Source organism: Oncorhynchus keta, chromosome 30, assembly GCF_023373465.1.
Source record: "Oncorhynchus keta strain PuntledgeMale-10-30-2019 chromosome 30, Oket_V2, whole genome shotgun sequence".
NCBI lineage: Eukaryota > Metazoa > Chordata > Actinopteri > Salmoniformes > Salmonidae > Oncorhynchus > Oncorhynchus keta.
This window is the reverse complement of record NC_068450.1, coordinates 42,043,511-42,058,544: the sequence shown is the minus strand read 5'-3', so window position 1 is coordinate 42,058,544 and position 15,034 is coordinate 42,043,511. Positions and strand designations below refer to the sequence as shown.

The window sequence follows — 15,034 nt, the reverse complement described above, 5'->3', positions numbered from 1 at the left end:
ATGCATGAAATTCATGGACAGTTAAACTGTAGCATGTTCATGGACCACACCTTAGAGAAGGCATTTTTAAATGCTCACATGAGGAGATATGCTTGAAGATACATCTACAGTACACTCTTAGAAAAATTGTTTAATTGGTTCTTAGGCTGTCCCCATAGGAGAACCTTTTATAAAATCCTTGTTTGTTCCAGGTATAACTTTTTGGTTTCAGGTAGAACCCTTTCCACAGAGGGTTCTACATGGAACCTGAAATGGTTCTACCTGGAACCAAAATCGGGTTTTACCTGGAAACAAAAAGGATTATCCTATGGCGACAGCGGAAGAATCCTTTTGGAACCCTTTTCTCTAAGAGTGTAGACAGGCTGACTTAGAATGATAAACAGCTTTTCTGGTATGCACTGGCTGGCCACAGAAGTCTTTATGCAGATCATGAGATTTTGCCAAGTCATAGAAATTTCCATAATAGTTGTCTGTAGATGTATAGTACTCACATTTGCGTTACCCCATATTTACACCAAGAACCTTCCAGAGACATACATAAAAAGCACACATCTTGCCTCAAGTCATTAAGCCTATATTTTTCCAAAGAATAGACCTAGGTTAATATTGCAGTTAAGTACACTGAACAAAAATATTAACGGAACATGCAATAATTTCAAAGATTTTACTGAGTTACAGTTCATATAAGGAAATCAGTCAATTGAAATAAATTCATTAGGCCCTAACCTATGGATTTCACATGACTGGGCAAATGCACAGCCACGAGGGGGCCTTGGAGGGCACAGGCCCACCCACTTGGAAGCTAGGCCCAGCAAATCAGAATGAGTTTTTCCCCACAAAAGGGGTTTATGACAGACAGAAATAATCCTCAACCCTGGTCATCCCTACTGCCTCTGATCTGGCATGTGCCCCTGGCTATCCTTATATTTAAAAAAAAAAATCTTAATATAAGTCATTTGAAATTATCTATAATTTTACTTTTGATACTTAAGTATATTTTAACATTTACATTTACTTTTGATATTTAGGTACATTTAAAACAAAATACTTTCATACTTTTACTCAAGTAGTATTTTAGTGGGAAAATTCAGTTTTAATTGAGTGATTTTCGAGAGTAACAATTAGGTACTCTTCCCACCACTGTAAATAAGTAATTGACTTGCAGATGATGAGAATGTGACTATAGACTTGAAGGTCACGCCTTCGACTTTGCTTGGGATTTGCATGACTGATATCGCAAGACTACAGCATATTGTTGGAAACAAAGAAGCTTTGGAACTCATTCAAGGCAACAGCGTAACTTCAGTGATGGTAAATCAGTATGACTTTGCAGAAAGCTGTGGAACGCCGTTTGGGTCATAAACCAAGGGGTCAAAACGCAATCTTTTGATACTACGCAGGTGCGGGCGCAAAGTTAACGCGTTCACTCGTTAAGTTAACGTCTTCACGCGCCAAGTTAATGCCTACACCGTCAAATATGCAGGTGCAAATGTGCTTGCAGGTGGTCCAATGTTCTAAATAAAATGCTGCAAGCAGTCCTGCACAGTCAAATTAACGCCTACAGCTGCTAAATGTACACCTACACACGATAACTTAACGTGTTCTTCAACATGCTAATTTTACTAACCAATTTCCCTAGCTCCTCCTTTCAAACAGATGTCATTAATCGGTGTACAGTCAGTTTAAAGCACCAACACCATATTGTGAGAAATAACTTCCTTATCCATTGCAAACATACCCTAAATGGCTGCACTTGGCTTCTGCTCTCCAATAATCCTGGACTTGATGCCCTTCAGTCCACGTTAACAAGGTTGATTCGGGAGGGACAAAATGGCACCGTAGAGAGAACACTGTGTTCCAGCGAACTCCCATGGCATTTGTTAATTTATCTTTTTATATAGATTTTCTAGCTTGAAAAAGTGGTAGAATTGGCTAAATAGGCTATCCTACAATGAGTATTGACGGCTATTTCTCCAAAATTTCTGATAGCATGCCCAGCAGCACTACTAAGAACTCGACCAACATTAGAGAAGCTAACACCATTGCGGATCCAGGCACAATGGACCTGGTAATTCAAAGAATGACGGATAACATTACTAAAGTGATCGATGTTAAGATAGGAATGGTCTTGGAAGCAATAGCAGGCCATTCAGAAGAACTACAGATGGTTGTCAAGCTTGTGGATGAGGCAGAAGGAATAATTGCTACTGTGGAAACTTCAAACTACATCAAACTTCAACTACATCAATGGACACTAAGATAAAGGCACTTGAGAAACAGGTGCGCAAAATGGCGGAGCACATTGACTATGACTAAGATTATGGTCAATGGATCACCTAAAAAACTCTACACACCTGAAGAGGCTGCTGCATTTATTGACTCTCTCGGGTAAATAACTTTAAGCTGCACCTCCACAGCATTGGATAACTTTTACATTTGAATCTGATCATGAAGCAGTGATGTGAGTTCTCAAGTGCTCCTGTTCAGTAATATTCGTATCTTTATTATTTTCTTGCTAAAGCAACTGCCACTATAGCTCAGACTGAGATATGTGTGAATCTATATTGGTGCCCAGGCTTGGTTTTAGGTGGAAGAGCCTCAATCTTCTTTTATTGATTTTCATTTCCATATATATAAAGGATGAGGCTATAGAGTAGCTATGCGGACTTAAGAGTCTACATTGGAGAGTTCAAATTCCCTGCATGTTAGTGTAAAAGTTGTTAAAGTACTGTGTGAGTTTCACCAGGTTTATATATTAATATCGCATGTTGATTTGTTATTATGCATGTCTGCATCCTGGGAGTAGGGGAGTGTGTACTTACGTTTTGCCCTGCGTGCTCGTGCTCAAATCATTTTGATGCACTATGAGAGAAAGAGTCTATGTTTCTCAGAAGATATGTGGCTCTACAAATGTTTTATTTTATTTTGGATGCAGATGCAGGATGCAGAGAGTGAGTTCTGCTTGATTAAAACTACCACACACAACGCAGAGTTACAGCGGTGCAGTAAAGCACCGGCATTAGCTAGTAGGAAAACCCCCTTTTGGATCTTTACATGTTTCCTTTTCGGGTTTAGTATAGTTCAGGGTTCATATCATTTGTTTATGCTCGGGGAGATTGAGGAGAGTTCAACACATGGGAAAAGGTACCACCCCATCTTTACAGTAGGATTCAATCTGGATATCGTTTGGTCAAAGTGCAATGGCAGGTAACAGACTGTGTGTATGTAAATGCAACATTAGAGGGAGCCATAACCCCATTAAAAGGAAGGTACTGCTGAAGTTAATGAGCAGCAAGGTTGACTCACTTTTGCCTCTGATGCCAACCAAATTAACGTGATGAGGGACAAGGTTGATGATTGTGGCTTAAGAGATCCTGCTTTAATCCGGCAAAAATAGACATGGTTTTTAGGGATGCTGACGGAGAAGGGGCAGCTGATGAGGGTGATCCCTCAAGAGAATGTCTTGGGCTGCTAATGAGTGCCATCCATTCCTCTGCAATATTTGGAGGGACCTGATTGGCAAAAATGTTATGTAATGTGTCCTTCATTTACTGTTTGTCTTCCGTGTGACAGCACTCTATGATGGTGTATACAAGCAGGAGGCCGCATAATTGCGGTCTGTCTGGTACTTGGGGGTGTAGAGCCACACATTTTTTCAGAGAGGCTATACAGGCAAGTGTGTCGCCTACAACCTCCTGTGCCAAAACTGAAAGAATTGTGGAATATGACTCAGAGGTTGAGGAAGGTAAGTAACTTTAGACTGTCATGGATATTCTGTGACTGTTAATTTGCACTAAGTTTGAAAAAATATTAGGGTTGTAGTTGTTCATGAATACTTTTCCACATGGATTTGGTTTCTTTTTGTTGGCAGTCAATCTTTTTTAAGGGTAGTGATAATCAGTTTATTGTTCTGCTAATTTGTCCCAAAACACTTATTGAACTATCTAAGATCCAGTTAGCACAAACTGTTGACGAGGCACAGGAAGCGGTCATAGAGGCCACCAAACAACTGGTCATGTTGGGTTCAGTGCGATACATTCGTACATTGGAGGAGAGGGATGCCCTGGTGGAGTCAGCCACAAAGTTCTACATAGAAAGCAGGCTACGGGATGAGGAATCTCATAAGTTGAGTTAAATTCTTCAGGGCAAATTCATTATGTGACTTTTTTTTGCTTTATGATTTAAAAGTGTCTGGATTGTCTAGGTCTCCTGCCTTACATGAATAGACCCTCAAGCCTCTTCAGAGAGGTTTTCATCTACGCTGAGAAGCCTCTTTTGGACAATGACTTAGCTTCTCTCTTCAAAGCAGAGCTCGCCCCACCTGGTACCAATCAAAGAGCATTAGAGAGCAGAGTCGTATGTTTCTGGAGGGACTGGCTGCTGGAAGTGGAAGGTTAGGTGCAAAACCATGATCATTGAAGTAACACGGCCCACATCAGTAAAATATATCACCTAATCACTCTCACAACTGTGGGACACCATGTTATAACCTTATTCTTTCACGTAATAGATCAATTAAATACCAAACTATTTTCACTTAGAGTATCGTGATCTCCAATAAGTGTTACTTATGGACCCCTCCCATTCTTTTTTCAGAGGGGAACGCATACCCTTTAACGCTGGAGAAGGTTACCATTTTCACTTCGGGGGCTTCAGACATTCCTGGGCTGGGATTCCCAGCGGAGCCACAGATACAGTTCTTACACAAACAAGTTCTACCCCAAAGCCATCAAACTACTAAACATTTAATCAAATGGCTACCCAGACTATTTGCATTGCAACCCCCCTCCTTTTTCATGCTGCTGCTACTCTCTATGCCTAGTCACTTTAATATCTCTACCTACATGCACATATTACCTCGACTAACCGGTGCCACCGCACATTGACTTTGTACAGGTATGCCCTGTATATAGCCTCACTATTGATATTTTACTGCTGCTCTTTAATGACTTATTTAATTATACTTTTATTTATTTAAGGTATTTTTCTTAACTGAATTGTTTGTTAAGGGCGTGTACGTAAGCATTTCACTGTAAGGTCTACATCTGTTGTATTTAGCGCATGTGACAAATAAAAATTGAATTCATTTAAGGGGAATTATCTAAATGTTTATTGCATGACTTTCTAGTAAAGTTCAGAATACTGCAGCCAATGTTAATGGGTTATGTGTCCCAAAAGGATTGATATTAAAGTTTCCGACAGGATTGACCATCAGCAAAAGAAGTTGTGTGGTGAAAGTTTCAAAAAAATTACAACCAATCAGAATCAGTTGGACACAGTAATACATAATGCAGCTTTATTATTTTAATTAATGTATGATTTCTTAGTCGGTAAACTGAGCATTATGCAAAGCAGTTAAGTCATGTATGAAAAAGGACTATAATGTTACAATATGTGCAATGTTACCATAAATAAATCTTACAGTAAATATGGACAACATTTCATTTACATGTGTTATGGCAATAAAAACAGACACTGTAATTTTCACATAGGTTGTGGTGCAGCAAGTTGATGAGGGTAGTGGAGAAGCACTGGTGGGAGAATGGTCATTAAGTCTCACCATCTACTTTGTTTTGCTTACGGTGAGGCTGTTGTCCTATCACCATTATGTCAGATCCCACAGCTCCTCCATGTACTCATGATCACAGGTGATAAGGTGTACAATGCTCGTGTCGTCAGCATGTTTAGGTGTTGGGTCCATTCTGGGGATACACATTCTTGTGATAATGTAAAAAATCTAATTTGTTATTACAGGGTTTTCACACAGAGGCCTGAGTCTGCTAACCAGTTTGTGGGTCAGGATGGTGTTGAAAGTGGAGCTATCAAAGAAAACGCAATCTGACGTATGTAAAATGCATAATTGACAAATCTTTCAGAAATAGAACTGACTTCTATTTTATCCCTGGTCAACGCAGACGCTCGTTGGCGCGCGCAATAATTGAATAACATACATTTATAAATGTATTTTGCAACGCTCGCGCAAGTGATGCGAGTGGTGTAGTCAGCCTGTTAGCCCTTGGCAACGCAGGCGCGAGCAGTGTGTATGCAATAACTGAATAATATAGATTTTAAAATTTATTTCGCAACGCTCGCACACGCAAGCAGTGAAGTCGGGGTATTACTTCACACGAGTAGCATTGACAATATTGAGTTTTGACCACAGGCTTTTTGACCCACACGGCGTTCCATACAGTGATGCCAATTTAGTAATTTTGTTGCTAAATTGTATATCAACTTTTCAGACTCCCCTGGCAACTTTGTTTTCAAACAGCTCCTAGCAACAAATTTAGATACTTTTAAAAATGTATTTGTAACTTTTAGCAACTTTTTAAAAGTGACTCAAACGCTGAATGCACGTATTTACCCTCTAAATTACACAAAAACGATTTTCTCTGTAACACACTCAGTCACAACACGTGCCTGGCTGCAAAAGTGCATTGTGAGTTACGTCAACAGCAGGCACTCAGCTCGTACACAGGCATGCAAATCATTGTTGGCTGACTGCAGCAGTAGTAAGTAGTACGAGATCGACGAGCCAAACCCAATGAATATAGTTGGTCACGAATGTTTGATCTTGAATAGAACGCACAACATCAATCAACATCTTACATCCAGAATTACAGAAAAGAGTGGAAGTCTGTACCGGAACAAATGTCAAATCATATTTTTGCGGAGCTGAGCCAGTCAATTTGAGTAACGTGATTGTGTATTCTACGTAATGACGTGTTTTTACGTACAACGTGATTTAGCAACAAATCAACCTGCCTCAAACAACTTACCCTGAAAATTAGTTGGCAGCACTGGTTCCATAGTTACTGTCAGGGCCACTACGACTCTTACAGCATACAAGTAAGTAACTAGCTATAGACAGTAATGCCTTTTAAACATTGTAAAGCGATGTGCAATAGCTAATCTAAATTAGGATTTTACCCCTCATACTAGCACACAGACAGCTGTCTGTCGTGCACTCACTGTGCCATTTAATGAAGATAGTTTTGAACTAGCCTAGTGATCTAGGACTAATCGTTTTTGCAACTTCATCGTCGACGGTAAACTAAAAAATACGACCGAAAAGCACTATAGTTAGCTGGAAGTTAGGCTATTTTCTTGGTTTAAACGGAGGGTTCTTATGTAACGGCACAACCGAAAGCCCTTCTACCCAGTTATGCATGGTTGACGTTTTTAATTCATTATATTCTAGCTAGCTGAAGGTGCAATGTTTTCACGTGCAGATAAACATTTCGTATTCCAGCATGTCTATATTTTAGTCGGTTGAGATGTGTTGTCAGACAGTGGCCAAAGATTATGTTCCTTGCATAACAGTGGTGTGGGGTGAACTTTACTAGACCAGAAAGTACCCGGATACTCGATATGCTTTAAAGACCCACAGACCTGTCACACTGACAGATTTGATTGGCAACAAAACTATGTCAAGCAATATGTAATGTTGCATGTCATTTTCACATGCAAATAGCACTTGATACTATACATTACTAAATGTACTAAAATCAGCTATGTAATTAGTTGAAATATCAACGGGAGGCAGACTTGTCAGAATCCATGTAATAAGTCAGACTAATTAAACTACATTGATTTTAAAATATTTTTATTTGAATAACTTGACGTGTGTTGTGTTTTTGTATCTCCTCTCCACAGTGGGTCCCTACACAATCACCTACTTTGGAGTCCGAGGTATGTTGAGTCAGTTAATCCTATTCAACATCACATGCTAGAGCCTGGCTATTGTTTTGAAGTAATAATAGCCTACTATTGGAGAGTGCATTCCCTGTTATAAGCTTTTCATATTGATCATTTATTACTAAATCTTTCCTTCAATTTGACAGATGTTATATTGTGATGGAGTAAGATTGCTTGAAGTCAAAGACAAAAGCCTTGCAAATTCTACTGCGCATATTCACAAACTTTGCATTTAAGTGTCATATCCAAAGACCTTATCTGTCATTCATTACCCAATAGCCCAGGGTTTCCCAAATTGTGTGTTTTAGTTTTTGCCCGAGCACTACACAGCTGATTCAAATCATCGACTAATCTTGAAGTTTTGGTCATTTGAATCAGCTGTGTAGTATTAGGGCAAAAACCAAAACGTTCACTCCTAGGGGTCCCGAGGACCGAGTTTGGGAAATGCTGCAATAGCCTACTGCTAGCAGCTTGAATCAACACTCAAAATTGTGTTTCTATTGGTTTTAAACTGTAAGTGAAGTCATCCCAGGTAATCTTAACACCGTGCGTGATCTTTCACACAAGATATGACCTGGATTTCACCCACAGTTGCAGTTTAGCCTCACCCATACATTTTTGATTGTTATCACAGGAAATACTTGGAGTATTAGTTTGGCTCAGCTGGCCCCCATGATCACTGTTCATAAACTTAAACAGTTTTGTTTCCAAAGTACTCCTATTTGTTTACATTATTCATGGTGCTTGAGTAATGAGGAGGGCTGGCTTTCTGTCAGGAGCATGTGACCCAGATTAATGTGGAGTGCACTGGTGAACAATTGTGTCATGGGACTAAGGGTTCATTGACTTGAACCCATAAAATGTTTTTTACTTGAATAATCATGAAAAGTTGTATATATAAATAATTATCTAGTCTGGAAACATATGTATGACTTGCTAGATCTGTGCCAAAGTGTCTTATGATTGAGATCTGTTTTGGTTGACCTGTGCTAACAGAGACTCTTGTTTATCACAGGCCGCTGTGGCGCTATGAGAATCATGATGGCCGACCAGGGACAGGAATGGAAGGAGATCGTGGTGGACTTTGCGGACTGGATGAAGGGAGATCTGAAAGCCACTTGTGTGAGTGGGGAATGGATCATTCATTTGTTACCATCTTTTTCATTTGTCAACCTGTTCAGTTTAGCCAGTGATGGTCTAGTGATAACAGCTGGGATGTGCTTTTGAAGGATGATCGGTTTGTTTAGTGTACACTGTTTGTTTCTACAATCTCTGCCTGCGCTTTCCATGATTCTTATTTAAGTAAAGAGATTAATCTCTTGTTCCATTATTTACCTGTATCTTCTGTTATCATCAATGTAGATTTGATTCAGCTACAACAAATGTAAACCCCCATGTCCCCATTAGTTGTTAAAATCTATAATAAATATCACTTCCATTTTGGGGTTTTAGGTATTTGGTCAGTTGCCCAAGTTAGAAGATGGAGGATTTGCCCTGTACCAGTCAAATGCTATTCTGAGGCACTTGGGCCGCAATCATGGTAATTGATCTCAATCGTTATGTCATATATTTACATTGTTTTCCTCACTCTATTTACCCTTTATAATCTATCAAATATAGGTGAAAGTATAATTGACATTTTATGCTTAACTCGAATACACACACAGATGCCTATGGGAAAGATGGCAAGGAGGCTGCCCTCATTGACATGATGTGTGATGGTGTTGAGGACCTTCGTCTTAAATACGTAAAAATGATTTACCAGGAATACGTAAGTATTTATGAAAGCTGAAAATCAGACTAAGGGTACAGTTCATAAAACATTTTACCTGTACTGTGCAGTAAACATTTGTTTCAAAGTGTAGAGACCAAACATTTTTTTATTTTATTTAATACAGCTTAATGGGTAAACATTTAGTAAGTGTCATTATGATGAATCACTTTGTCTTTTCATAGGATACTGGTAAAGATGTATACATCAAAGACCTTCCTAACCACCTTGACAAGTTTGAAGCTGTGATGGCCAAAAACAAGACTGGTTTTCTTGTTGGCGACAAGGTAATCGATGCTGCAATGCACCCAAAAATGGGGTTCTTGAAAAAATTGACTTCTAATGTAGTACATACTGCAATCATTAGTTGTATATATTTACCAAAATGCATTAACTAAATGGTTTGGTTCTCATGTAATCACAGTAGTGTCTGTTACAAAACAAGAATGAATAGAGCAGGCATCCCCATTGAAGTTAATAATGCGAGATTCTATTTCTATGATCCCTATCCTACGTAGCCTTCCTTTGCTGACTATAGTCTGTTTGAAGTCCTTCTCAACCACCTGGTGCTCTGCTCCAGTTGCCTGGATACCTTCCCCTCCCTGAAGAGTTTTGTAGAGAAGATGTCTGCCCGTCCCAAAATCAAGACCTTCCTAGACTCTGAAGCCTACAAGAAACTGCCCATTAACGGCAATGGCAAACAGTGAATTCTGCTGAACAAAGGAGGTTAAATTCCACCCCTTATACTGTAACCTGAATGGTCATGGATAATAGCCATTTTTTGTGTCCAACTTACACATTAGCCTACAATAAGCTTGTAGTTAACTTTATGTACAATTGTTAGATACTAATGACTTTTGTATGACATGATGAATTGTAATTGTCATGTGTTCAAAAAATAAAGGTCTTTTTGAAAAGCACTTTTGAACTTAAACTTGAAATTTAGTAGACATTTACAGGTTCTGTAGTACATGTATCACTTCTTTGCAGTTCTGTGAATGTTATGGTAATTGCCATTATGACAAGCCATGAAGAAGAATTGGTACAGTACATACAGAAGATGGTCAGTAGGGGGCACTCCTCTCCTTGGCCTTTTGGCATACTGAGGTAAAGACCGATTCAGATTGGATATTCGGCTGTAGTTCAACTTTGTTTTCCACAAGCAGTTAGGGACCATCAACATAGTGACAAATCAAAATGTTCACATTTCAATGGCTCTTTAACCATTACTCCTAAAACTTTAAACTGGTTCTAGCTAACCCGATGGCATAGACACATTGCACTCTTTTTTTTTTGTAGATTTACATCTCGCACTATTATTTATTTACATTTTTGAAATTCAATAGCAACCACACATTTTAACAAGGTTCATGATGTACACTCAGTGGGCCTACATATTGCACACCAATTTGCATCTCATGCGATTTTAGTTTTATTTTAAATGTTTTTCAATGTTTCTAATTTCAATTGCTCCTTGGTCATGTGACCTACAATTCTCAAACTACTTTCAGAGTATCCACTCACTAGCAATATATATTGCACACCCTATAGTTTGTCAATTTTAATCTCAGGTGATTTTACTTGAATTTCTTTGTTTTTCATTGTTTAGAATTTCAATAGCACCTACTGGACAAACAAGGTTTAGGAAGCCTACTGACTACCCTTCTATATTGCACACCCTTTAGTTTGTCCATTTTCATCTAACACGATTTTACATAAATTGTGTAAACTTTAGAATTTCAATAGCCCCTTGGTCATGTGACCTACTGACCTCAAACAAGGTTCACTCAGTGGACCTACATATTGCACACCCTTTCGTCTGTCCATTTTACATACATTTTCCTGCTCTGCCCCCCCTGAAGGATAGTGTCACACACACACCAATTCACTTGGGCCTTCTTCCTGGGGCCTTCCTGACCTCCAGGCAGGCCCCCAGTGACCTCTGACTCCCTGCCTGCCTGCCTGCCCTCTCCCTGGGCCTGTGAGTATAGCTTACTCCCTGGAACTACAGACCTCCAGTCCTCCGCACCTACTCTCCCTATCCAGTCAACACCCCTCTCCGCCTTAGAGTATAGCTTACTCTCTGGAATTACAAAACGTCTAGTCCCGGCTGTCAGGAACCATGTGCACATGGTAACCCAAAAACAGACTCTGTGCACCTGGTGACCTGCCCACTTTTTACCCACTCAGACTAAGTCCCTACTCCAACAGCCTGAGTGCCTACTACACAGCCTGAGTGCTGACCCCAGTCCAGCCGCCCCTGCCCAGACTGAGTGCCCCCCCCCCCCTTGGGGGAGGCCTCCTCGTGCACCTTGTGACCCTTTGACTTCCACAGCGAGTCACAACCTGACTCGAAGTCCCACCAGAGCACGGGCACCTAGTCCCCTACCTATCCAGAGCCCAATGTCTTACGCCTTCTATCCGCCTGCCTGGGCTCTCACACTCTGTGTCTGGCCTCTGGCCCATCTGCGTGCACCTGGTAACCGGTTAGTACAGAAGGATGGTGGTGGAGGAAGACTCCTTCCGTCCCTGACAAAAGCTTGGATCGACGGCTGACTTTCAATAAATCGTAGTGTGTGACGTTCTCTGCTACGTATGAAACCTTGACCCTCAACCTTGACCCATTCACTTGTCTATGAGTGAATTAGCACGAGGTTCCCCACAAACATGCAGTGCGCATCAGGAGAGGGGTGGCAACTCATCCGGCTGCACCCCAACCCCGTCATGAACGGCTCTAGTCACCTGCCAAAAGAAGCAGGCTATGCCGGGCCAACCGAAGATCCGCAGCGCTACGGTATCATTGCGTTTAGGGCTATTCCACAGGTGGTAGCTTCGCAACATTGGCTCCTCAGCCAAGCACATACATCAAATGTCTGAACCTGCGGTTCCTCTCGTACTGAGCAGGATTACTACAGATGGGTACGCTCCTTTGAATTTCATGAAGTTGACATTCAGTGATCCCTGCCCAGTGGGTACCTAGGCTTCTTCCATCCGTTTTCTGAGGTCTGCAGCAAATCAATAGGTGTAGATGGTGCTACCCACATCAGATGTAGTCCTCCCTCCCCATACAAGATACCTCTCTCCACTTCGTAGGGCATGAGCCAGATCCATGCAATTCCGTATCACTGCGGGTTCAATGGGTTAAGTCTCTGCCTCGAGTCTAGTGAGCATAGAGGAGACCTCCCCACCTACAATGTATGATGTCCCGCACTCAGGCAAGCCTGAGGCCTGGTAGTGTCAGCTAATGGTAAGGCACATACCATCTCCACTACATGCTCCAAGGAGCGTGGAGGAGAGCTCCCACATAGAATGTGTGATGTCCCGCACCCAGGCGAACCTGAGACCTGGCAGTATCCATAACCGCTAAACACATTCCATCTCCACCTTAGTGCTCCACTGTTAGCGGGTCCAATCGAAGCCAGCGTTCGATTCAAACCTTTGTGGTTTAGAGTTAGCTAAGTATACAGGGGACGCGTGTTTAAACATTTCACCAGAGCCGCTCTGTGATCAGACTGATGCCAGTACTATACTTTCATCAGCTGTCTCCCAGGACTTAACTCCCCCCTCCCAGCTAAAGCCAGGGATGTGTTCAAGCCATCATTCTCAGATTGGCTTCCTGTCAAGGTCAGGATTAATTTACAAGAGCCCCACAGCAAATCATTGAGTCTGGTGGAACCGCCCACACATTTTCATGCTTGACCGAAAGCCCCATATTCCAGGATCGACTTCCGCCATCCGTAAACGATCAACAGCCATCACCATCTGCAAGTAACTCCAGTTTGGATTGCATCGTTAGCGACACCTGAAAACAGGTGACACAGGGAGGGATCGGAAGAGTCATGGTAGAGGGCTATCTCGTTATCTCCCTTACACCCCGTGTACTAGAGACAGTTTTCCTCCTAGCCGTTGGAGAGACTCCCTCAAACAGGTGACACAGAGTAGGAGTTGGAAGAGCCCTTCAAGGGCTATGGTACTATTTATCCCGAAGTTATGGAACTGACTTTTCCGTCTTTCCTTATCTCCCCTGTCTTAACCTATTCGAGGTAGTCACTCTCAGCCGGACCAGGGTTTCGTTCGACCTGAAGGCACCTTCTGCTCCAGTTTGTTGCTATGTTAGGGCCATCTGCAAGCAGGTAACACAATGTATGGTTTGGGGTCGCCCATATTTGACTTTGCATTAATTCGGGAAGTATGGATCCCCAATGTCCTGGTGTAAGGACTCCTTAAGAAGGTCATAGTTACTCCTGCCGTTTATGACATTCAGAGCAATGGGCAGAAATCACATCACGTCAACACCCACATTGGGGCTTCAGGATGCTTTGTTTTAATTAAACAGTCGGATTCCCCTAATCCACACCAGTTCACAAGTCAGCTGCTAGGCGCCGTCCGAAGTGACCTCACGCGAATAGGGCGGGCGAGCGCCGCAGCTGGGGAGATCCGCAAGAAGGGCCTGGTGCGTGTCCAGAGTTGCGACCGCCAACCGCCGGACCCAACCCCCCACCTGCCCGCCAGGCGGACACCACTCGGACAAACACTGGCACGCAGCTCATTGCGAGACCACGCACGAGAGACCGCGAGATGGGCCGCACAAAGAACTTCCAACGGTGGCGAATGCTCCCCCAGCTGGCGGCTTGAGCCCAGCCCCACTTCGCACCCCGATCTTCGCAACCCGACCCAGCCCTTAGAGCCAATCCTCATCCCCAAGTTACAGATCTGACTTGACAATTTCCCTTACCTACATTGCTATAACATCCCAGAGCCTGTTCACCTTGGAGACTTGCTGCGGATGTGGGTGCAGCCCGGCTTGAGATTTACACCCTCCCCCGGATTTTCAAGGGCCAGCGAGATGTCACCGGACGCTGTCGGAACCACAACTCTTTCCAGGGCTTGGGCCCCTCTCTCAGGGCGAACCCATTCCAGGGTGCCCTGCCCTTGACAAAGAAAAGAGAACTCTCCCAGCTTCTCTGGGAACAGTCGCATTACCGCATTGGACACCTTGCGGCGCCCGTCTTCGCCAGTCCGTGGACAATCTGAAAGTAGTTTGAGGTCATTAGGTCACATGACCAAGGAGCTATAGAAAATCTAAAGTTTACAAAATGAATGTAAAATCGTGTAAGATGAAAATGGACAAACTAAAGGTTGTGCAATGTGTAGGCCCACTGAGTGTACATTCTGATCCTTGTTTGAGTCCAGTAGGTCACATGACCAAGGAGCTATTGAAACGAGAAAGTTTGAAAAATTGTTGTAAAAACGTGTGAGATTAATATGGACAACCTAAAGGATGTGCAATGTGTAGGCCCTCTGAGTGTACATTCTGAACCTTGTTTGAAGTCAGTAGGTCACATGACCAAGGAACTATTGCAATTCGAATGTAAAAAAAGTTTCTACTTAGTTTAAGCTCCCTAACTGATTCAACTAAGAAAACAAAATGCTGCTCACATTTCCACATGTTTATTAGCTTTTGAAAGAGAATAAATGTCCAAATCGTGAAAATAAGACCTGTGCAATTTTTTTACAACATCATGACACTTTGGAGTCGAGTCTGTGGCTCAAGTGGTTTGAAAG

At 42.0% G+C, this 15,034-nt stretch overlaps 1 protein-coding gene across 1 annotated transcript; it reads left to right on the top strand.

Annotated features, from left to right (window-relative positions):
* The first annotated feature begins 6,689 nt into the window (after positions 1-6,689).
* LOC118363614 (glutathione S-transferase P-like) lies at positions 6,690-10,403 on the top strand. The gene is made up of 7 exons (XM_035744671.2): positions 6,690-6,849; positions 7,657-7,692; positions 8,714-8,820; positions 9,151-9,238; positions 9,366-9,469; positions 9,655-9,756; positions 9,988-10,403. Coding segments are annotated over exons 1-7 (627 nt in total). The 5' UTR covers positions 6,690-6,848; the 3' UTR covers positions 10,177-10,403.
* Positions 10,404-15,034: the final 4,631 nt, after the last annotated feature.